We start from the raw sequence: 26,162 nt of genomic DNA, 5'->3' as shown, positions 1-26,162 counted from the left end.
ACACTCTGAATATCCGGAAAACCTGGGGGTCGTAACCCTTAGGCCGACACCAATCAAAATAGGTATGCCATACCCTATGGTAATTCCTGGCCAAAGCCGGCATCCATGCTCTGAGCATGGTGTTGATCACAGAGCTAGAAAAACCTTTTGATCTGGAGGGATGTCTCAAGAGCCATGCCTTCAAAGACAGACGACCGAGGTCCGGGTAAAGGCAAGGACCTTGAAACAACAGGTCCGGATGTTGAGGTAACAGCAACGGAGTGTCGATGGAAAGACACTGAAGATCTGAGTACCAATGATGCCTGGGCCACCTTCTTCTTTGAATTTCCGAAGAACTCGAGGAAACAGGGAGAACGGAGGAAAGAGGTAAGCGAACTGGAAGGTCCATCTGACCGACAGAGCATCTACCAGAAGAGCCTCGGTGTCTCTTGTTCTGGACCCGAACATCGGCAGCTTGCGATTGTGATGAGATGCCATGAGGTCTATCTCTCGAAGACCCCACTTGTCCACTAGAAGCTGAAATACTTCCTGTTGAAAAGACCACTCCCCTGGATGCACTTCGTGATGGCTGAGGAAGTCCGCTTCCCAGTTTAGTACTTCTGGTATGAACACCGCTGATATGGCTGGAAGATTGCCTTCCACCCATGGTAGAATGTGAGACACTTCTGTCAGTGTTGCTCGACTTCGAGTTCCTCCTTGACGGTTGATGTAAGCCACCGTTGTGGCGATGTCTGACTGTATGCATGGGTTTTCCGTGTAGTAGGAGTCTGGCTTGTTGTAGAGCCTTGAAGACCGCCCGAAGTTCCAATATGTTTATTGGGAGGGCAGACTCCTTCTGTGTCCACCTTCCCTGGAAGAAGTGTGGACCTATCACTGCGCCTCAACCGTGGAGACAGGCATCCATCGTCAGAAGGACCCAGACCGGAATCCAGAAGGGACGCCCCTTGGTGAGGTGATCCATCTGAAGCCACCAGGCCAGAGAAAGACGCACAGCTGGGGAGAGCACCAGTGTTTGCGTCCGAATCCAATGAGAAGATCCGTCCCACCTGAAGAGGATCAGAGTCTGCAGAGGCCCGGAATGAAACTGGGCATTCTCCACCATGTTGATCGTTGACACCATGGAGCCCAGCAACTGCATTGCTGAGTGAACTGACACTTGGCAACTGTGCAAGCATTTGCGTACCCACGTCTGCAAGGTGGAGATCTTGTCCCTGGTCAGAAAGATCCTCTGCTGCTGAGAATCCAACAGTGCTCTGAGATGGAGCATCCTCTGTGAGGGAGTCAGGGAGGACTTCTTCCAGTTGGTTAACCACCCATGAGACTGCAGTACCGAGATTGTCAGTTGGAGATGGTGAAGAAGCACCTCTGGAGACCTGGCTGGAGCAGAAGGTCATCCAGGTAAGGTAACAGGTGGACTCCTTACATCCACAGATGGGCCGCCATTACGGCCATAACTTTGGTAAACACCCTTGGTGCCGTAGACAGGCCAAACATCAGTGCCTGAAACTGGTAGTGTTGTAGCACAACGAACCTGAGGAACTTCTGGTGAGTCAAAGCAACCGGGATATGCAGGTATGCTTCCTGAATATCCAGGGAAACCATAAAGTCCCCAGGTTCCATAGCCAGGATAATAGACCACAGAGTTTCCATTTTGAACTGAGGGACTCTGAGAAATCTGTTCAAGGACTTGAGGTTGAGTATGGTTTTGGAACCAGAAAGAGATTGGAATAATAGCCCATTATCCTCTGAGGATCCGGAACCGGAACTATGACTCCCACTTGGAGCATAGAGCATATAACTTTCTGTAGTTCCAAGGCCTTGTCCTGGTGTGCCCGAAGTCCCGTCGTGAAAACTGATGAGGAGGTCTGCTGCGGAAGGAGAGGGCGTACCCGTGAGAGACCACTTCCCTTACCCAAGTGTCTGTGGTGGTCTGGCACCAGCACTGGGTGAACTGAAGAAGTCGGCCCCCCACCTTGGGATCCCCCAAAAGGAGGCCCACCCCGTCAGGCTGAGGGCTTCTCATCAGACTTGGTCGGCAGACATCTGGTGCTCCAAGCCTGTTTCTTAGGCTTTGCAACCTTCTTCGTTCCTGCAAGCCTAGGGAATGACTGGATTTTAGATCCCAAAGGAACCGGGGCTGAGGGGAGACAAGCAGACTTCACAGCTGCCAACGTATCCACAATCTTGTCTAAGCCTGGACCAAAACACCTTTCCATATAAGGGTAAACATTCCAACCCTTTCTTAGACTCTACGTCTGTCCTCCAAGACTGTAGCCAAGAGAGCAATGCGCTGAAACAGCTGCAGCTGTAATTCTGGATGTTAGGAGGCTAACATTAAAAGCAGCCTCATTAACATATGTGGCTGCATCCCTGAGATAACCTACCAGTTCAATCTGCTCACTGGTAGCCTGGAAAGGTAAGGATGCTTCTAGAGAGTTCGCCCATCGTTCCATGGCCCTGGCCACTCAGCAGATTGCCATAGCTGGCCTGGAAGCCGTTCCTGAAAGAGAATAATTGGACTTTAAACCTCCACCTTTCTATCCATAACATCCTTTAAGGATGATATGGACGGCATAGGTAGAGTCGCACTTTTTACCAGACGTGTAATGTGAGAATCCACCTAAGGAGAAGTTTCCCATTTAGAGAAATAATTATCTTCAATTGGATAAGTATAAGTTAACCTCTTTTGAGGCTGAAACCTTTTGCCCGGAGAAAAAACTGTAGCAGTACTTTTAACCTCCTTAAAATAGGCATTTCTAGATTGGGTGGCCGGGGAGTCCTCACCCCCGATTTCCATGGCCACACGCACCGCACGTATAAGGCCTTGTACATAGATTCTCGAGGCTCAGAGTCCGATAAGTCATGTATCTCTCCATCGTCCAACGTCACTTCATCATCCTCATAAAGTGTTGACTGAGACGACAATAAATTTTTCTTAGCAGGTCGCAGAGGAGATTCACTCTGCAACATCTCCATCAGGTATTGCACCGTAGCGGAGAAAGAGTTAACCCACAAAGGCTCTAGCGACACCAGGTGACACAACCCCTTTGGACAACAGACTGCACAACACAGCCCAGCCAGCCCCTATGACAGCAGCACAACACAGCCCAGCCAGCCCCTATGAACTTTGGAGTGGACACAGCCCCTATGGACGACAACAGCAGCACAACTCCCACCCTCCCTCTTCACTGTCAAAATCTGGAGTGAAAAATGGCGCCAACGCGGGGACCTTTTATAGAATCCAAAACCCGCGAGAATCCGACAGCATAATGATGAAATTTTGCCTCGATTTCTGAGCCAGGCGGGAAAACTCGAACCTGACTCGGATCCTGCTCGGATCAAGGGGGTTCAGATTTCAGAAATCCAAAGCCGCTCATCCCTATACTAAACAAACACTTTTCTGCATGTATAATATATACTGTGTCAATATGCAGAGACAAAATAAAAATAGCCGTTTGACACACAGGGCCTTATTCAGACCTGGTCGCTATGAGCGTACGATTGCTCGATGCGTATGCAAATATTTGAAAGTGACGCGGCGGGGAGCAATCGTTCGCCAAGGCATAAGCACGCCCATCTTACCTGTACGAGCGTTCACTTTGTGTATGCAGACTCCCCTTAGCGAATGCAGACATGCCCACTGCCCCACGTCATCTTATATTTAAAATGTATATATACATTTTAAATATAATAGCACATAAATATACAAGTATACAGACTAATATAAAGCCTGTATACACATATCAATCTATTTAGGCAGGTTTGACATGCTCTAATTGGACTTACCTGTCGACGGTCACCGGGATAGCGTTATTAATATAAAGTAAAGATTTATCAAGTAATTTAACACTTTTTTCTATGCTGAATAGCAAAAAGCGTTAAAGCAATGTAGAGATCAATGGCTGATCCCTACAGTGTGGTACTGTGCGAGATGGGAATTAATGGAGAAGATAATTGTGTTATCTTCTCCATTATGCCATCGCTGAATTGGAGATTTACATAAAAAATACAGAAATGCCTTCCCGCATTTTTTATGTAAAAAAAATCGAATAGACCCCATAAGGTTAAGTGCTAGATATTACAAACTGATCCAGCCAGATTACAAGGGTGGAACTGCTGCTATGGACATTCTGAAGAGCTGATTGGCTAATATACAGGGTACACACAGATAAGAGTAAGATTGATATTGAATATTACAAGGAGGTCCGGTTCAAATCAGACACATCTTAAAAAGATGATGCCAATGACTTACCCTGGTTCAAAGCCAATGCTGGGGCATAAATTACTAGTCCAGTGTATACAATCTGTAGAGAGAAATGGCAGACAATGCATGTAACAGATTAGGAATGTACGATAAAGTCAGAAAAATAAATGAATTCACTTAAAGGACAACTGAACCCACAAATTAGGATTTTCAGGTATGAATCATGAATAAAAAGTACTGTTCTGTTTCTGTAAAGCAAACGTTACCTATTGTTTTTGGGTTGCCAGGTGCATTGGAAATCTGCAACCTAAATAATACCCCTTTTCCACCTAAAGTCCGGGTCTGACCCGGAGTTGGAACAAAGTTCATATCCGGATCAGACCCGGAATTTTGCCGACTCCGGCTCGGGAATATCCCGAGTCGGCGCCGCTCACACCGGAGTCGGGTCTGCATAGACCTGGCTTTTCCGGAGTGAATGTGGTCGCTTGGAGATTACGTCATCTCCAAGCGCCACTGAAGCCGGACCAATCGGCCATCTAGCAGCGCACTCCAGGTCATCATGACCCGGAGCGCGCTGTTCTCACAGCAGGGTTTCACAGGCTACGCCCGTATTAAACCCTGCAAGTTACCTGGGTTGGATTGCCGGGTCACTCGACCCGGCGATCCAACCCTCTCCCCTTTTACACTAGGGAGCTGCCCGGGTTAACCCTTCAATAACCCGGGTTTTAGCTCTGGTGTAAAAGGGGTATAAATAACCTTAGCTAAACATCCCTAGTGGCAAAAACTAGGACTAGTGTGGAAAGTGCTAGACATATAAGAGTCAAGAGTATGCTGGACAGAGAGGTTTTCACATTGAAAATTATTTATCATAGCTCAGGATTGAGAATTCTCTGATTTTTATTGGTTTCGCCAGTTACCAGGCCTAGGACTGCCTGATATACAGTATTTGACCTATATAAAAAAAAATGATAATAATAATTTCCACTATAATCAATAAAAATAATCCAAATCATCTATGTACTTCTGCATAGTCTCCACTACTTCCCCTGTGAGGAAAGCTACTGTAAGTTTTCAATAGGGAAAGCAAAGCAATAGAATTTTAGGAAAGCAAAAATGAGGTCGGACGACAAGACTTTAAAAAAAAAAATAATAAATCATTGACAAAAGTACATAAAATATTTTTATTATTGCTACCAGCAAAAAACACAGTCACACAAAAGTAAGAGTTAATGAAATTGATATTCTTATCCAACATTTACAATTGCTTAATTGAATTAATTACAATTCTTTCTCTTCAGTATTAGTACTTCCCCCTATTAGTAATGGATAATTCCAATTCTCAGCAGGCAAAATGTTTCCAAGAAAAATGTGACTGAGAAACTGACTTGGATAAAACAATGATGCTTCTTAAATAGGTTTAGAATAGGTTATTCTGTGTAGCTAAAGAACTGATTATGATGTAGTATCTGGATAACAATAATAAGCAGCCATATACTGAAGATATTTGCAAAGGACACTGCAATACACTTTATTTTAGATAGGTGACATCCTTTTTGCAGCAGAAAATAAGACACTTTGATCTTTCCGAATTGCGAAATGTTATGAAGTCACTGTAGCCAATGATAGAACCAAGACAAGTGAAGATCAAGTTTTATTAGCTAACTTCAAACTTACAAAAATTAGTAAGATTAAAGAAAAGATATGTTATGTTACTGAGCTTTCTCTCTGTACTAAAGCACAGGCCAAAACTGGTATTATAAGAGCGACATAAGGAAGGTGGCATACAATGCAATCGTCATGGCATCAGGGGCTTATTGATTCGGGTTAGGGTCCCTTGGGCTGGGGTATATGCTAAAGTATGATGAGGCTGCATGGCCTAATACTGCTACTACTCCTGCACAGTGGGGCAGCATGGATGGTGTAATGGTTAGCATTACTGCCTCACAGCACTGAGATCTTGGGTTTAAGTCCCACCACAGCCCTAATGGTGTAATGGTTAGCATTACTGCCTCACAACACTAGAGGTCTTGGGTTTAAGTCCCACCACTGCCTTAACTGTGTGGAATTAGTATATTCTTCACATGCTTACGTGAGTTTCCTCCAGGTACTCTGGTTTCCTCCCACACTCCAAAAATATACAGGTAGGGTAATTGGCTACTGACAAAACATTATGTGTGTACATGTGGTAGGGAATATAGATTATCTCCATTGGGGCAGGGACTGATGTGAGTGGCCAAATATTCTCTGCAAAGCGCTACAGAATATGTGTGTGCTCTATATTATAAATAACTAAATACATAATAGCTAAATAAATACATAATGGGTAGGACAGATGTTGAGAATAGGTGCACGGTAGGCTGTAGCAGTATGTATGGTATATTGTATGTGGCAATTGTGCTGCCAGATGTCAGTGCTCTAAGCACTGATAGGATGAGTCAAACATGTGCCTGAAGTTGCTGGTAGCTGGTTAGATGCAGAACAGCAGGAACCACCAGGAGTGGAAGGCCAGCCACATTTACAGATAAGTGAAATGGACGGCCGCAAAGTGACAGCGCCAGAGCCGCTAGTGGGGTGACGGACAATGTTATAAAGAGGGTAAATATATAAAGGGAGCACAGAACTTTATAACCTGTATTTCACGTTGCTGGTGGAAACAATTTCATGAGCACATGCGTAATTTCCACACGTCATAAAGTAGGCTGATTTTTCCAAGGTTAAATAATTTCAGTTTGTACTGTAGTAACCTGGTGTCCAGCTTCACTGTCACCGCAGTAATTATTTGGACCTTACACTTTCCATATCATGTACACTATCATTTAAGTTTCAACTACTCTGATATGAGTTAAAATCTGTGCTTCCAACTAAACATGTTACTAACCTTCTGAAGTTGGACAGTATGGTTACTAAGGGGCCTATTTACTACAATCCGCATAAAATATGCAGTGTAGTGCAATATTTTTGCCTAAATTTGCATTGCGAATTTAGTAAATATCACAGGGATTTATCAAAAATCCCCTGCAGGGACAAAGCTTGCTATAAAGTTCTGTCCCTGCGAATCCCATCCGCAGCCTTATCATTGTATTTTTCACAAAAATACAGTGACATGGTCCCCACGCAAGCCCCCACCAGCTACACCATACCACCCACGCGGCCACGACCCCCCCACCCGCGATCGCCCCCTCCTTCCCTGCACTTTCACTTACCTCTGGTGCTCTGTGATGTCCTCTCCCGAGGCTCTGGTCAGCTTCCTGCACTGTGATCCCAGTCAGTTGTTCTATGCAGCAGCTGACCAGGGTCACAGTGCAGCAGCCGGGAGACCAGTTGACCAGAGCCCAGGGAGGACATCACTGAGCACCATGGATACAGGTAAGTCTTGTAGCTTGTGGTCTGTTTACACCACACAGCTGATCACTGGGGCCCGGCTCCCAGCTCTGATCTGTCTGTTAGAGCGGAGCAGGAATCGGGGAACCAGGGGAAACCCTTGAGAACACCATCTCCATGTAGCGTTATTATCACAGGGCTTTCCTGGGTATTTTTTCACATTTTATGTTTAGTAACTTTGGCCAGATCTGCTTACTAAAATATGTGATAATTAGGGCTTGGAGTAGAATTTTGTGAATTCTACTCCAATTGCCCTTTAGTACATTCATGTGATACTAAAATAATGTGAAAATGGTGTGAAAACACCTTTTTTCACTTTATTTTAGTAAAAATAATGTTAATAAATAGGCCCCATAATATTGTAGAGCAAACACTTAAATAAACAATACGTATTATCCTATGGTGTGTGCACTCTGGACAGTAATATGCCACATATAAGTGCTCCATATACAGTATGTAACATGCCAGACATCAGTGTCCCAATACATAACTATGCCACACAAAAGTACTTAATATGTAATTATGCCGCAAATCTGTGCTCGAAGTACAAAATCATGCCGCACATCAGTGCCCGCCATACATAATCATGCTGCACATCAGTGCCCGCCATACACAATCATGCCACACATCAGTCTCCACAAAACATAATCATACCGCACATCAGTGCCCGCCATACATAATCATGCCGCACATCAGTGTCCGCAATACATAATCATGCTGCCCATCAATGTTTGCAATACATAATCATGCCGCACATCAGTCTCCACAAAACATAATCATACCGCACATCAGTGCCCACCATACATAATCATGCCGCACATCAGTGCCCGCTATACATAATCATGCTACCCACAGTGCCACAATACATAATTATACTGTACACAGTGCCACAATACATAATTATACCGCACATTAGTACCCGCAATACATAATAATGCTGCACATCAGTGTCCACAATACATAATCATGGCGCACATCAGTGTCCACAATACATAATCATGGCGCACATCAGTGTCCACAATACATAATCATGCCGCACAACATGACCTGTAATTTAAAATTATGCTGCACATCAGTGCCTGCTATACATAAGTATCCCGCACATCAGTGCCACAATACATAATTATGCCGCACACAATGCCACAATACATAATCATGCCGCACATCAGTGCCTGTAATATAAAATGATGCTGCATATCAGTGCCTGCTATACATAAGTATCCCGCACATCAGTGCCACAATACATAATTATGCCGCACACAGTGCCACAATACATAATTATGCCACAAATAGTGCCACAATACATAATTATGCCGCACATTAGTGCCTTTAATATATAATTATGCTGCACATCAGTGCCTGCTATACATAATTATGCTGCACATCAGTGCCTGAATTATAAAATTATGCCACACATCAGTGCCTGTAATATAAAATAATGCTGCACATCAGTGCCTGCTATACATAAGTATCCAGCATATCAGTGCCTACTATATATAAGTGTCCTGCACATCAGTGCCACAATACATAATTATGCCACACATCAGTACCCACAATACATAATTCAGTGTACGCAAATACACACTATAGCACGTATTTTCACCGATGTCAGGCACTGGGGACTCACTTTTACAAAGTTCCCGGGTCCCCGGGGACGCGCTGTGCTGTGGCCAATCCCTGACAGCTGGCTGCAGAACAGCACATCCCTCTGAGAAATACACAATGCTGTCTGTTAGAGGAGCCAAAGAGAGTCAGATAGACTCTCATTGGTTGCTGCTGTGGAAAGCCATGCTGGGATCAAGTGTCTGATCCCAGTATCGGCACAGCATCCATACCTGGCACTGGGACAGTGTGTTTGTTCCCAGCGACGGGTAAGCCACCACGGCTGGTACCTGGTGAAGGGACTGCCTGGTCCCTTCCACTAGTGTCGGCGGTAAAAGCCTAGTGTTGCCTGCAAGCCAAGAAGCGCGGCAGTTGTTTGGCACTGGCTGCAAGCCAAACGGCTCATGCTCTAGCAGCCAATAGGAGGCAGACGCGAATGAGCCAATCGTGGCTCACCGCGTCATAGCACCACCCACTCGTGGCATCTTGAATTAGACAAAGCTGAGCTGGAAACTTCATTGGCGGAGGGGAGGAGTGAAGCCCTCCTGAAGACAGAAGAACGGTGTGGGAACAGTTCCGGCGGCCGCGCAAGAGGCCAGAAGATGGCGTGATCAAGGAGGAAGAAAGGAAGAGTCAGCGCCGCTGGCCAGGACTGGCCAGCAGCAGAAGAATGAAGCTTGGGACCAAAGAGGACTGCGGGGGTGGAAAGAAAAAGAGCTAACAAAACTCACACCGCAGCCTCTTCCCCTGTACGGGTAGGTGGCCTTGGGCCACCGTTATTTACCCCTCCCTAGACCACCAGGGTTCTCGGGGACTAGGCCCGTGGGATAAATGCAGGCAATAGGCCTGTGGGTATATAGGTGGGCACAAGGCCCACGCTACATAGGGGGCATTAGGCCCAATTGAAGGTGTGAGTGACCTGGGCATTAGGCCCAGGTCACTAATATGTAGGCCAATACTGGTGGCAATACATAGAGAGTAAACAACTGGGGGCACTTCCTGGTGGGATTACTACTGGGGGCAATGCATAGCGGGATTACTACAGGGGGCAATGCATAGAGTGACTACTAGGGGTAATATAGGGGGGATTACTACTGGGAGCAATGCATAGGGGGAATACTAGGGGTAATGCATAGGGGGATTATTACTAGGGTAATGCTAAGGGGATTACTACTGGGGGCAATGCATAGGGGGGTCAACTACTGGGGGCAATGCAAAGGGGGGACTACTACTGGGGGCAATGCGTAGGGGGACTACTGCTGGGGGCAATGCATAGAGGGACTAAAGGGCATTAATGTGCGGCATAATGTGTAAAGGGCATTAATGTGCGGCATAATGTGTAAAGGCCAGGCATGGCTGTGTGGCATCATTTGTAAGGGCTATTACTGCATGGCATAATGTGTAAAGACCGGGCATTAATGTGCGCCATGTTTAAAGCCCGGGCATGGCTGTGGCAAAATGTGTAAAGACCGGGCACTGCTGTGTGACATAATGTGTAAAGGGCATTAATGTGCGGCATAATGTGTAATGTGTGGGGAGGACTGAGAGGCATATGGGGAGCTCTAAAGCATAAATTATGATGGAACCCAGAAATGGCCAGGTAGGACCCCATTTTTTTAAAGTGGAGGGTCCCTGGGACCCACATATTTTGTCACTCACTGCGATCACTGTGATTATGCCGCACATCAGTGTCCACAATCAGGGCCGGTTCTAGACATTGTGGAGCTCAGGGCAAAAGTTCACAGTTGCACCCCCGGCCAAAAAATTTTCTTAGATGGCGCTCCTCTACGTGAGCTGAAAGCGCACACGCCTCTGGAAAGCGGGCGTGTCCTTACAGAACACCCCCAATTCATCACACTGTGGGGTGTGCCCAGCACTAATGAAGGTACTGGGCTTCCTTCAAGCACTCCCCTAGTGGCGAATAATTGCCATGTGCAGTAATGCGCCTTACACAGTAATGCCCTTTCTAAACACATTATGCCACATGCAGTAATGCCCTTTATAAACACATTATGCCACACGCAGTAATGCCCTGTAATACACATTATGCCACACGCAGTAATGCCCTGTATAACACACTATGCCACATGCAATAACGCCCTTCATAACACATTATGCCACACGCAGTAATGCCCTTTATAACACATTATGCCACATGCAGTAATGCCCTGTATAACACATTATGCCATACGCAGTAAGAACATGTATAACACATTATGCCACACGCAGTAATGCCCTGTATAATATATTATGTCACACGCAGTAATACCCTGTATAATACATTGTGCCGCACACAGTAATTCCCTTTATTATACAGTATCCCCAATTCAAATTATGCCACACATTAGTCCCTTATTTATGTTATGACACACAGTGCTGCCCCTTTTGCACATTGCTCAAATTAGTGCCCCTTATACACCAGGCCCACAGTAGTAGTGCCCCTAATGCCCACAGTAGTAGTGCCCCTAATACAATGCCGACAGTAGTGGTGCACCTTATAGAATGTTCTCAGCAGTGATGCCCCTTACACAATGCCCTCATTAGTAGTGCCCGCAGTGGTAATGCCCCCATTGGTAATGCACACAGTGTTAATGCCCCATTGCTAAATTCCCCTATAGTAGTGCCCCCATTGGTAATGCCCCCAATAGTATTGCCCCCTATATTAGTGCCCACATTAGTAGTGCCCCCTATAGTAGTACTCAAAGTAGTAATGCCCCCTATTGTAGTGCCCACAGTTGTAATGCCCCCGTTATTAGTGCCCCCTATAGTAGTGCCTCCAGCAGTAATTCCCCCTATAGAAGTGCCTCCAGTAGTAATGCCCCCTATATTAATGCCCCCATTAGTAATGCCCCTCATAGTCGTGCTCCCAGTAGTAATGTCCTATAGCCATGCCCCCATGCCTCCCTTCTGAAAAAAAAAAATACAATTAAGATACAAACACAATACTTACCTTAGGCCCCGCTGCTGCGTCCGCTGCCGTCCAGTAAGACCGCGGCTCCACCACGGACCTATGGGAGAAACGTCATGACGTCATGATGTCCCTCCGGTAGTGCTCTATGCTGGAGCCAGAGCTCAGGAGTGAACTCCGGCTCCATGGATTTTTGGGACGGACGTCATGTCAAATGGAGCCTCCCTGCGGTGGCTAGCACGGGGGGGACTGGCGCTGGGGTTTTTTTTTCTCTTATGGGATTTTTTTTTCTGTCTGGGTACTCAGTGGCGCCCTCTAGGGCAACGGGCCCTTTTAGCCCGTCCCTAAAACCGCCACTGCCCACAATACATAATTATGCCGCACATTAGTATCCGCAATACATAATTATGCAGCACATCATTCTATATTGCTTGCTAATAAATTTGAGTTGTGGTACCTCCAAAGAACATTTTCTGGAAATATAGAGAGATGGTGCTCAGGAGTGAGATTATATAGAAAATGACTATATGAAACGTCTTTGAACACACTTGGTTTAATCTATGATGAATAAATAAAACATAATAACATGATATATACCATAATACTAGATAATCTCAAATACATAGGAATGCATACAATATTACAAATGAATGTATGAATTCACAGTCAGTGTGAGGATCTCACTGGCCTGCAATAATCACCGTCGGGCATACAAAAGAGAGCTGGTAAACTGATATTATAGTGCCGCAGTGCAGGTTCAGCATGTTTGCAGATGATTGCTGTGCTTTCACTGAACGACTGCTCGTTCAGTGCAGGCTCATCACCGACTGACAAACGACTGCATGATAACAATCGTGCAGTCGTTTTCAGGTCTTCTAGTGCACAGGTTCTCAAACTCGGTCCTCAGGACCCCAAACGGTGCATGTTTTCCAGGTCTCCTCACAGAATCGCAAGTGAAATAATTAGCTCCACCTGTGGATCTTTTAAACTGTGTCAGTGAGTAATGACTACACCTGTGCACCTGCTGGGTGACCTGCAAAACATGACCTGTGTGGGGTCCTGAGGACCGAGTTTGAGAACCACTGTTCTAGTGGATGGGCACCTTAATGGTCCTGGTTTTAAGGATATCTATGCTTTTGCACAGATGGTATAATCAAACTTACTGAGGTACTAAATAAGCCACCTGTGCTTAAGTGTGGATAGCTTTAAAACCTGGACTGTTAGGGTGCCTCAAGGACCAAGCTTAAGAACCATTGGACTATTGTGTTTGTTTTTCCCACTCAGCACATAAAGGTGTATATTCCTATGTGAGCACAGGAGATTTATAAAGCCGGGTACACATTAGATGACATTGTAAATGAATTTGCCAATAATGACCATTCGTTACAACAAAGCATTTAAGTCGACCAGTGTGTGCGCACTTCCGTGTGTCATCAGTGACGTTGCACGTCAGACCTGCATGGCGATATCATCAGCAGGGATCCTGGTACCGAATGCACCCCGTCGGGTCCCGGTGCTAACAAGGTCGGAGGTCTTAAGAGTTCTGGGATAGTTATTACAGATGTCTCAGGGCCTGATTCACTACAGATTGCTATTCTGCTTATATACTCGCAACGCAGTTACTAATATCAGCGGTGATATGTAAATGTATCCATTCGCATTGCGATTGCCGCCTAACATTAGGACGCTCACTTCCCCTTACATCCGCATAGTTTGCCAACATAGCGAAACAATCGGTAACATCAGACCCATACGCACAGTTAAGGCAGGTTAGACCTCACTCAGGAATTGCTAACTTCAGTGCACGCTATGAGGCTTCAGGCTACGTATGGCTAATTTATGCACGCCCCTGCAACGCCATTAAAATGCACTGGCACGCCTGTGTTCTCCCGACCACCCCACATCACCACCCACAAACGGCACTTCCTGTCAATCACTCTGCCATGGGTCTGCGTATCCTCCGCGATAGCTGTCCTGATCGCAGTAGCTGGTTCGCACACACGCACTGCGATGCATGCGCAGTACGCAACAATCCGTCGATTGCGTGCATATGAGCAACTGCGTTCCTTGCTGAATCAGGCACTCAGTACATAACAGAGGTCGAGGTCTTAAGAGTTCTGGGGAGGTTATTACATATGTCTCAGCACTAGCTAAAGAATTCCTGGAATTTGAAAGTTGGAGAAGTGATAGATACAGGAGCTCATTCAGACCCGGACGCTAAGCTGCGCTCTCTTGCAGCTAAAAGGGGCCAGGTATGCAAATTCTGCGATCGAACTGTCCGATGTAAGGACGCCCTCTATGTCTTAGAGAGCAACGGCAGAGTGAACGCACACCGACATAAAGACGCCCACTTTTCTATTTAAACACACGTCATCTCCAGGAAGTGTATGAATAATCAGAACCATCGAGAGCCATCGGACCTGCACGCAGCGCTTGAGGTAGACCCTACCCCACCGCAAGCACTGCGATCGCCTTTGCTAATTATGCACACCCATAAAACTCTGTTTTGATGCGGCTTCCCAGACACGCCTGCGCTTGCAGCACCTCTCCCTCGTTCACAAGCACCTTCCCCTGTTACCACCCACAAACGGCCCTATCTGTCACTCAAAATAGCGTCCAGTCTGTGTACTATGAGCGCATGATTCCCGGGATGCAGTGACTGGTTCGCGCATGCGTACTTTGATCCATACACATACGTGCGATAGCGTGCAATAATCGGCCATAGCGTGCATCCGCAGCTTAGAGAGCGGGTCTGAATGAGCTCCACAGTTTATTTAACAAATGGAGGAGAGTGAAATCTTAGTATACTAAAAATGCTTGGCAATAAAATGTGATATGTGCTGTTTAAGTAATACCCCTTTTCCACCTAAATTCCGGGTCTGACCCGGAGTTGGAACAAAGTTCCTATCCGGATCAGACCCGGAATTTTGACATCATCTCCAAGAGCCACTGAAGCCGGACCAATCGGCCGGCTAGCAGCGCACTCCAGGTCATCGTGACCCGGAGTGCGCTGTTCTCACAGCTGGGTTTCACGGGCTACGCCCGTGTTAAACCCTGCTAGTTACCTGGGTTGGATTGCCGGGTCACTCGACCCGGCGATCCAACTCTCTCCCCTTTTACACTAGGGAGCTGCCCGGGTTAACCCTTCAAAACCCGGGTTTTAGCTCCGGTGTAAAAGGGGTAATAGAGAGACAACTTTTCTTGTGATGCAATGACTACTGGACAATGTGGGGAATGCACAGCAATTAGTGAAGTATGATGTCTTTATTTATGTTGCATTGGGTTTAATGCATGTACCAGTATGGCAATCACTGTGTCTATTTCATAACACAAGAAAATCCAAAGGGGGCAGCTGAAGAGACAAGATACAGTGACATTAAATTACTGCATAAAATTGTATGTAAACTGTAAGGAACTGTGCACAGCAGTTATTTCCCTTACTTATCATGTCTTCACCCCCTTATCATCATTACACAGGTAATATAGGGGTATCAAATTGTTTACTTATTACTTTTTTATTTTTACCATGCTGCCTAGCTTCAAAGATTAGACATTGCATGTGATAGGCTATTGTGGATTACTTTGCATTAGATTTTCCTTAGCAAACACCAATGACTGACTTAAGGCCCCCATACATCAGAGATTGATTGCAGCAATCGTGCAATTTGCAATCGATTGTGCATAAAAATCTTTCCCTTTTTCAATCAATTGTGGCAATTCTGCAATCTGCAATCGATTGAAAAAGGGAAAGATTTTTATACACAATCGATTTCAAATTGCATGATTGCTGCAATCAATCTCTGATGTATGGGGGCCTTAACCTACACTTTCCACAAGCCACTGATGATTATCACCAGGACTAAACCTGCTGTTGATCATGCTGATTAATTAGACAACACTAGTATACCACCCCTGAGATTAACAGGGAGCAAAAATAGTGATTACCCACACACAACGATTTTGTTACCAACGATTTTCTGTCAGATTTTTTAAAGTGTAATGAACAATTTTTTTGAACTACAAATGATTTTTGCATATTCCCTTAATGAAAATCGTTGAGTTGACAAGTCTGACTGAGCTACAAACATGAACGCGCATGAACGATAATCGTTCATCGTTTGACTCAGAAAGTGAACGATTTTCAAACGATTATCAAATGATTATCGTTTAACGATATTGTTTAACGATAATCGTTAAAAAAATCATTGTGTGTATGCAGCTTTCCTCTCAACTAAAGGTCTGACTCAGTAAGGATCGCTACTGCAATTGCAATAGCGATTACGCACGCATGCTCACTGCGAAGATGTGCTAATCCTCTGCGATCGCTATGCCGTCGCAGCACAGCATAAGGATGTCCACCTTACCTTACACACATCTGTAATACTTAGCAAGACTGCGAAACCATCGGAAACATCGAGTACCATCGCAGCCTCACGCACGCTTGCACAAACTCTGACCTTACTCAGGAATTGCTAACCTCATCGCACGCAGTGCGTACATAAGATGCGTATGCCATCGCAGTGGATTATTTATGCACGTCGCTGCAACGGCGTTCAAATGCACTGACACATCTGCGTTTCTCTGACCACCCCCTCGTCACCACCCCCAAGAGGTATTTCCTGTCAATCAATGATCTGTGTGCACAGTCCCGATCGCATTTGTGATTTTGCGCACATATACTGCGGTGCAGGCGCAGTATGCAACAATCGGCCGATTGCGTGCGTAATCGCTGTATATTCAATAACATTTCTATAGGCTAAGAAGTTCTGGAGAGGGTATTGTTAAAAGATTCATCAAGAACTGAACCTCCATTATTCCTCAGTCAGAGTGGAGACATGGGATTTCTTAAAACAATTAGTTGAAGTTCTTAAAAATGTTAAGTGTAGGGGAACTTTATATACAGTACATAAAATATTTGTGTGTTGCCTTCAATAACCAATGACCCTGACGTAGAATGCCATTTAAGAGCAACATCTGTTATGTATCAACCTCTTGTTCTTTCTGGCAGAAATGTAACTTTCTAGTCTTTTACTTTTCAACAAATATATACATGATTCGTGCATTTAGTTCCTTACCGTTTGTATAATGTAAATAATTGTTGCAGCATACCGGACAACCCTGTTAAACCGGAGCTCTAGGTACTACAGGATACAAGAGAAATACAAATATTTTAGTTGTTTAAAAAATGCTGAAGAATATATAGTAACAGAATGTAATGCTAATAAAGGGGAACTCATTCAAATGTATTTATTATTTTTGAGTCATTGAATAGCAGAATGGGGGAATCTGGGTTCTGCTCCATAGATTACATCACGTGAACTGATTGCCAAAGTGAATTAATTTAGAAAAAACTATTTAAAAAAAAAAAAAACAAGTCAGTTGTGGGGTGAACTTTGGGGCGTGGAGCCCTTTGAACTGCTCTGGCTGGACTTCTTTGGGGCATCACCACTTAACACTTATTTTTAACACTTTATGGATGTACTAAAGGAAAAATGTGGTAAAAACCCCGTTTTCGGGGTCTTTACCGCATTTCCATATGTACTAAGCCCTGGCCGCCATTTTTTCGTCACGGAGGATAACGCCAGAAAAACCTGGCGATACCCTATAGAAGCCTATGGGCTTCTTAACGCACCCCACTCCCGACGTTTCGCCACCGAATTGCCGCCCCACCATCGCCCATCGCTGGCCCCCACTCACATGCACTCCATTGTCGCCGGCCCGCGCTCCTCCTGGGTCATCCGCCTCCTCCTCCTCCTAATCTTCTTCAGGGTGCAGGGAGGAGGAGGAGGAGCCCGGGGCTTCCTGCACATGTGACCAGCAGGAAACTCCCAGGGCTTGGAGGGGACGGGGTCCCACGGAGACCCCGTCACCCGGCGTCGGCTATTTCGCAAAGGGCAGCTCCTTTGTGATACTAATCGCATATGTTAGTACATATGCGATTAGTAAGGCTGTGGTGACTGGCGGAATGGTCACCGCAACCTTAGTACATCCTGCCCATTATCACTCTACATTTGTTTTTTATTTATGACACATTTTCACACATTTATTTTCTTTTTCTAACACTTTCAACACTAAGCAGCCACTTTCACTTACCTAATGGAGCGTACACACGGTCAGATTTGTCAGACTTGTCAGATTTGTCAGATGAACGATTGAACGATTAAACGATCTGAACGATTTCAACGATTTTACCAAAGTTTTGAACGATTTGAACGATTGAACGATTTTTGACTGCATTAAAATGAATGGAATCGTCCAAGTCTGACTGCAAACCCATCAGATGTCAGATATCGTTATCTGACAAACGGGAACGCGCATCGTTGATCGTCCATCGTTCAGGCATGTCAGATATGAACGATTTTCCTTCAGATATGAACGACTGAACGATTTTTAAATCGTTATCGTTCATATCTGAAGGAAAAATCTGATCGTGTGTATGCACCATAACACTATAACACTTCACTGCTAGTTTTTTTATTTTATTTTGTGTGGTGCCCTGGGGTGATTTGGCTGGGATGGTTTGGGGGTGCCCCATGCTTCAGACATGAACCCCCATAGTGTTAGGGACTTACCCGATGAGGTTACCTTGACGTTGATGGGTAAGGTCATGACTTTGGCCAAATGTATACCAAAATATATGATGTATAATTACTAATGGTTGTTGTATGGTGCATCTGGTCTCTCTCTTTTTTATATTGTTAGTACTAAGTCTCAGCTAGGTAGCACATCCCATTAGAAAGAGCTAGGGTGTGCAGTCCAGGCCCCCTCCCCATAAAATATTTTTTATAGTGATAGCTCCAATATGAAAATAGTATTGAAGATCTATATAATATTCCTGTAAGGTCTGTCCTGTCTCCAACATGCATACGCAGTGGGAGCCTGGTCACCCCTCCAACGGCTCCCACTGCAGGGACCGATGAGACAGACCCTAACCAGAAAGGATGGAGGACCTCCTGGCTACCGGAAATGTGTAAGTACAGTATACAGCCGTGGGAATAAGGGGGAGGGACTGAGGTGACAAAGCATATGACTAGTACAGTGTAAGAGGAAGACAACAATTTATGGGGCTGTTGCAAGGCTGGATGTATGCCTATTTGCGGAGCATATCTTGCATTTAGATGCGAGCATATGCAAGTTCAGGTGATGCAGATTTGTACGCATTTGTATATACATTTATGACAGTGACAAGAGGCGTAACTGTGTTGTAATGGGGCGTTCTCGTGTATGCAAAGTCCAGTGACAGATTACCGATGCTATTGCAGGCTATGCAGAGTTGGATGTCAGTAAAAATGTGCCTGTGTGAGGAGCGAATCCTTTGCACCTAGTACAGGCAATGCTATTTTTCAGCAGGACCAAGCAGGAACTCAGGGAATGAATCAGCAAGTAACGCAACTGCGAATGCAATAGCGATTACACACACAGTTCAACAGCGATAGTATGCTAATCTGTTGTGATTGCAATGCCAACGCTGCACTACACAAGGGCGTAAACTTTACTTAGCGCACATCCATAATGTTTAGCAGGACTGCAAAACCATCGGTACAATCGAGTAACATCGCAGTCTCACGCACACTTGCACAAGTACTTATCTTGCTCAGAAATTGTTAACTTCCATGCATGCTATCAGGCCTCAGGCTGCGTATGGCATTGCAGTAGATAATTTATGCATGCCCTGCAATGTTGTTGAAACGCACTGGCACACCTACATTCGCCCGACATTCGCAGTATGCAACAATCAGCCGATTGTATGAGTGTTAACGACTGCATTCCTTGCTAAATCAGGCCCTCTGTTCATGAACTTCTATGAAGTAATGTCCTGAGCCAACTGTATTTTCCATAAATTAAGTTCTATTTTAAAGTCCCTATTGAGTGCCTTATTTTCTAAATACTATATATAAGTGTATATATTATATATGTAAGTATCTATAATTTATACATAATTGTGTTTTCTATAGCCCTGCCCCCAGTAGCTCCACCCACAGTTCCTGAACCTAATTTTCCAGAAAAATAGCTCCTAGTACAGGGATAGTACAAATGTACACTGGTGATGATTGATACACATAGAGGCGGTCGCATCACAGAATGCATTCAAGTCTGCATATTGGGAAGAATACATATCTCCAACCCCCCCCCCCCTCCCCCTCCAGTGCTCGAAGTTTGAGAATAACAAATCAGTACTCCTAATTTATTTCCATTTCTGCATCAGGGACTAGGAATATGAGGACAAAATGAAGTGAGGTCGAGGAGCAAAAATTGGACCTGAAGGCAAAATGCTTAAGGTAGGGATCTTCTACATTTAATTAGAAGGGGGATACATACATTGATGTACTGTATATAGAGAATAATGGCATACTGTATCCTATTTTCTATTGCAACCACTCATGGAGATTATAATCTGAAGTAATCTGCAGGTAGCAATGCCAAATCCCTGCCTATCTGTAATGGAGCCTTCTGCTTCAGGATCTATCAGTAGGGAACCACATGACATTGGGTGTCATCTTACTTCAACAAGACAGATGGGGAGATTTTTCAAACTTTATAAAGAGGACAAGTGTAGGTGTTGCCCTTAGCAACCAATCAGTTTATAGCTATCATTTTATAACATGTACTAGATAATTAATAGTTAGAATATGATCAGACGCTCTGAGCAACACCTTAACTTGACCTCTTTAGAAGTTTTGATAAATCTTACCTAGTCATTGTTAGAAGAGGAGTGCACTACTGCACAGACTCCAATCTTCTTGTCCTCCAGGGAGGCTTCATGCCCTTTCCAAAGATGGCTGCTGAGCTCACTACTGAGCATGTGCAGAGGCTATCTAGTCTAACTATGTAGAGTGACATGGCGGGAGACAGAAGTCTCCTACATAGCTACGAAAGAGCACCCGGTTAATACCTGCATTTAAAGCTGTTCCAGATCCCTGTGCTGCTACCCGCTTGGAGCATACACTCACTGGCTTGTGAGCTATATACAGTAGAACAATGCTTCACTTAAGCTCCGCCGGCCCTAGGCATAGACAAATTAGGCAAATGCCTAGGGGCATGCATTCCAAGCCTAGGGCCAACTCAGCTTGACAGTGGGTAATTATGGGACCGGGACAGGAGGATGCACCTCTGCTCTTGCTGTCCTAACACGATCAGCTTAGCTCTGATCGGGCAGCAGCTCATGCACCGGGACTGGGGAGCAGAAACAGTGGGCAGTAACAAAAATTGCCACTGGAAGAGGGCTGCTGGGCATTGAGGTTGGGGGTGCCAATGCTCTTGCTGGCACAGGGCACTAAAATGTCTAGTTACAGCTCTGTGGATTGCAATGAGTGTTGGATGTTGCTGGCTGCTGCTGTGATCTCTACAGCTGGTTGATTGGTGCTGTGCTTGGAGAGGGTTGCTGGGTCAGAGGCGGAACTAGCGATGGTGCTAGGGGCACCACCCAAAATATTGCTTAGGGCATCAAAATTGGTTAGGGCCGGCTCTGATCACCAGTATGCATTTAGCAGTGAGTCTGACTGTGGGCTCTATTTATTAACATTATTTTTACTAAAACAAAGTGAAAAAGGGTATTTTCACACCCTTTTTACATTATTTTAATATCACCTATATTTACTAAAGGGCAATTGGAGTAGGATTTGTAAAACTCTACTCCAAGCCCTAAGTATCACATATTTCTAGTAAGATGATCGCATTTCCCATAACTGTAATGTGATCTGGCCAAAGTTACTAAAAATAAATTGTGAAAAAATACCGGGGGAGGCCCTGGGATAATAACGCCACCTGGAGATGGCGTTATCCAGGGTCTTCCCCGGTTACCGGACTCCTGCTCTGCTGTAACAGGCAGAGCAGAGCCCTGAGCCGGCCCCAGTGATGAGCTGTGTGGTCACACTGCACGAAAAGGCTGATAAGGCTGCAGAGGGGATTCACAGGGACAGAGCTTTATCGCCAGCTCGGTCCCTGAAAGGGATTTTTGATAATTCCCTGTGATATTGCCTAATATCACACTACAATCTGCATTTAATGCGAAGTGTAGTAAATAGATCCCTCTATCTTTCATCAATAAACCAACACCACTTGTTAAGTAACTGGGCTGTTTATAGTTTGTTATCCACTGGTGTGTAACTCTGCTATATCAACACCTGCACACACAGCATTTCAAACAGACATCTGTAACTAGACTGTCATATACTGCAGAAAAGTCAAGACTTCTACATTCTTGAGTGGTCTGTGAACTGAAAAGCATCCCATACAGGAACTGAACTTATCACCTTAGTGGAGATAATTATATGCATAGAACATTTTATACACTGTTACTATCTCAAACAATACTTTATATTGCAATCAGGGGCGTATCTATGTAGTGCCCAGAGTCTACTGATTCTGCAGTGGCCTGCCAGCCACGTCAGTCGGCTGCGGCCGTCAGGGTGAGTGGAGGGGGCCTGTGACAGGGGATGCACACGGGCCCCCTCCTCTCTAAAGACGCCATTGATTTCAATACTATTTTTCTTATTATTTTGATTGCCTAACAGTGGTGTGCACATCTCATTCTGTCATTTAAGGGCCTATACATCAACACTAAAATAACGTGTTTAAGGACATTTTCCTTAATTACTGTTATTTTAGTATTCATGAACACACTTAGCACAGGAGATATCACTGATGTCTCCTGGTTAAGTCCCCCTGAGTTAATTTCCACACTCCCCATACATTAGTACATTAGTATGGGGATATGGAAATAATGGTATTCATCAAATTCCGAAAATTATGTATTTTCGGAATTTGATTATTTGAACATTATTTTAGTGTTGATGAATACTGTAGGCCCCTTAGAGTTGGACATAAATTCAGTTTAGAGGGGTAAATAATAAATATACACATTTATGTATTGTGTATGGAAACCAAATATGGTCAGTGGCAGAGCCGGCCCTAGCCCATTTGATGCCCTAGGCAAAATTTTGACTGGTGCCCCCTAACAACTTCTCATACCGAGCTGAAAAGCCCCTCAGGAAAAAAACAGGTGGCCCTCCTCAGTAGGTGCTGTCGACGTAAACATCCCTCTCCCACCTAGAGATAGCTAATATAGCTAAAGGACCTACTCACTAACCTAATGCTGCTGCTGCTCAGGGGCGGATTGGGATGGAAAACCAGCCCTGGAAATTTCTGGAAGTCTTCCCGGCGTCTGTGGTTCCGGGGTCCTCTCGTTACGTACTGACAAGGTGAGTTGAAAAAGTCACGCACATGACGAAACGTGTTGGTGTATTCACATTCTACCATAACTGACGTCACAGTACGTGACGAGAGGACCCCAGAACCACAGACGCTGTGAAGACTACGCGCGGCGAAGCTGATATGCCGGGAGATGGGTTCATAGTCCCACTACCGCAACGAATGTAAGATACCAGGGAAAGACAGCACCAAAGCGGAGCAACGCAAAACACAGCTCTTGCCTCCAGGTGACTCAGCATGCAGATTCACTATACAGCAGGAGGGAGATTATGAAGCCACCAGAGATAGGGATTGGTAGGGAGAGGGATGAGTTTGTTTGCTTCTACCACTGCCGCTCTAATCAGCATTGAACATTTTATCAGTATTGGTGGACATTTTTTAAGTTTAATTATATTTTATATTTTTTTCTGACTTTTATACACCTAATTATTCAATTTACCAAAAAGAGCTATAAACATGTTGCTATAAATATATGTATTGACTACTTTGGGTTCCGAACATTAATTTCAATATTTTAATATTTATAAATATCAATGGGCATGATTATATAAGTAACAAACACCTGCAATATATATCATCCCATCACCTAAATCATTATACAGTATATAGTATATGAGGACCCCAAAATTATATAATAATGAGGTATCATATATGTTTGTTACTTATATAAAATATGCACATTGACATTTATGTAGGTTGCACTTGCACATGTACATGTCACCTAAACAATTATTACATGTTGAAGTGCAGCCTACATCAATGCATGGTATTTTATGTATACACATAAAACCCCTTCAATTTTCACAGGACCCCTGCATACAGACAGTATGCATCCCAGTCATTCCCATAATATACATAAGATGTGTGTGACAGTGTCACACTTACTGCAAGTGCCACTGCCAGAAGCGTCCGCCCCTCCTCCTCCTGCCATTACCGGCTTGGCCTCTGAGTCTGTGTGTGTGCCTGCATTCCATGGCCTAGAGGTGCTTGAGTCCGGCCTTAGCTGGGGGCGGAGCCATGAGGTGTGACTCACGAGCTCCGCAAAGGCCCATGGGAGGAGCAGCTGCAGGTGGGCATGCGCAGCAGCCCTCCCACGGCCATTTTGGAAAGGGGAAGCCAGGCCTCAGGCAGCTGCCGGATCGGAGCTGATCTCCGATCGCGATAGCTGCGGCGCAATATGGCCGGCCTGGCACAGGGGAACATGGGACCAGCCCAGCACAGGGGGACATGGGACCATCTCATCGGACCAGGCCGCAGCGGCATCTTCAGCAGGGGGGGAGAACCACGGCAGAGCCCTGAAATGCCCCTAGGCATTGGCTTATTGTGCCTATGCCTAGGGCCAGCACTGGTCAGTGGGATATTGGGGGCCTGGAAGTCACCTGAATACCTTTTTTTTTTTTTTAAAGAAAAGTCCTTAGAGGCCAGCAGTACCTGCATTTTGAGGGTGAGTGTGTACCACTAAGCCGATTACTGACTGGCTGCAGGAGCGGCAGCCCTGGTCAGAGTTAGACCCCGTTCACACTGCCAGCAATAACCCAGGTTATTTCACATGAATTTCAACCCGGGTAACGAGCAAGGTTGAATAGGGATTCAACCCGGCTCGCAGTACAATGTGAACTGATTCACAGCATAAGAAGAGCTGTTGCTTGGAGATGATCGGCACATGATGGCAGTGATGTCATTGACCTGGCAATAAGAGGGTCGGGACGCCAGTCTAAAAAGGTCTCACCCAGGGCCCTGGAATGTGACCCTGGAATGCAGTGTGAAAGGGGTATTACAGACAGAGTAAAGCTAGCTACACGCCTGAATGAGGGTGCGACACAGCAACACAGCGATGTGATGTAACAATATATATATTGGTGCATCTTATCGCCTTCTGTACTACACGTTCCGCTGTATGATGACATGATATCTTTACATGTAATAACACTGCGTCATCTGTGGAATCGTCCCATGGGATTACGTGACAAACGGTGGCGGTTGCGAGGCGGGGGGCTGAAAACCAGTTCAAAACTGCCAGACTGGTTGCCGTTTCAACAATAAAATTAAGTCTGCTCCAAACGCTGCTGCCAGGGATCGTTAAACTTACCGGGGATTAGCTGGCTCTTTGTGTGTAGCGTTCTGTGCAATCAGCGGCAAAGGTCCGAGAGGAAAACAGACATGTCTATCAGCCATTCAGTGCATGGTGTGTGGCCTCTTAAGGAGAGTGTAACACAAAGAAAGCAGAGCTGTGGAGGGTTCTAGAGCACGTGAAATTGCCTAATGCAGCAGCCCCGCACCTACCCACAATGAATGATTGTGTCATTAATTACAAGTCTCTGGGTGCTCTGGTCAGAAGGGCATGCTGGGACTTCCAGTTTTATAAAGTGGTGTTAAGCTGTTAGTCAAAGATGTTGTAATATATTTATGGGCAGGTGTCATTAACACACATTGCTTATGCATAGCTACAGTAGATCATGCATTAGGCAACACTGGCTGCTCCATTTATATATGTAGTGTGACAAAAGCACTGCTTAGGTTGTACACTGGATATATATTTGTCCCAGGTTTCTGACCTATATCTATTAAAACAGACCTGATAGAAGTTTGGGCTTTAGTAAAGCTGGATAAGGGTTCCTGTGGTTATGGATGGAGAGTGAAGGCAGGCTCCATCCATTAGGCACATTTCAGGTCTTTACCCTGAGAACAAGCTAATTAGTACTTGCACCTGTAACTGTTTGTTAAATCCAGAAAAGAAGGTATAATTCCTTTAACGATCACTAAAGGGTTTATGCTTCGTTGATAAATGAGGGCCTTAGATTGGTGGTGGGATTATCTGCTAGGGAGCACCACTCTAAATTTTGCCTAGGGCACCAA

At 45.1% G+C, this 26,162-nt stretch overlaps 1 protein-coding gene across 1 annotated transcript in view; it reads right to left on the bottom strand.

Moving 5' to 3' along the window:
• The window catches only part of LOC148525807 (sodium-coupled monocarboxylate transporter 2-like), a 121,105-nt gene extending 96,362 nt beyond the window's left edge, over positions 1-24,743 (bottom strand). The window contains exons 1-4 of the mRNA XM_088470449.1: positions 24,738-24,743; positions 24,192-24,230; positions 17,171-17,236; positions 4,253-4,304 (exon numbers count right to left, since the gene is read on the bottom strand). Coding sequence (XP_088326575.1) covers positions 4,253-4,304; positions 17,171-17,236; positions 24,192-24,230; positions 24,738-24,743 — 163 coding nt within the window. The remainder of the gene's footprint in view (positions 1-4,252; positions 4,305-17,170; positions 17,237-24,191; positions 24,231-24,737) is intronic.
• Between the last annotated feature and the right edge of the window lie 1,419 nt (positions 24,744-26,162).

The sequence above is a fragment of the Taudactylus pleione genome, unplaced genomic scaffold (genome assembly GCF_031769625.1).
Source record: "Taudactylus pleione unplaced genomic scaffold, aTauple2 ptg000100l, whole genome shotgun sequence".
NCBI lineage: Eukaryota > Metazoa > Chordata > Amphibia > Anura > Myobatrachidae > Taudactylus > Taudactylus pleione.
The sequence above is the reverse complement of the archived record's forward strand: the minus strand, read 5'-3'. Positions and strand labels throughout refer to the sequence as shown.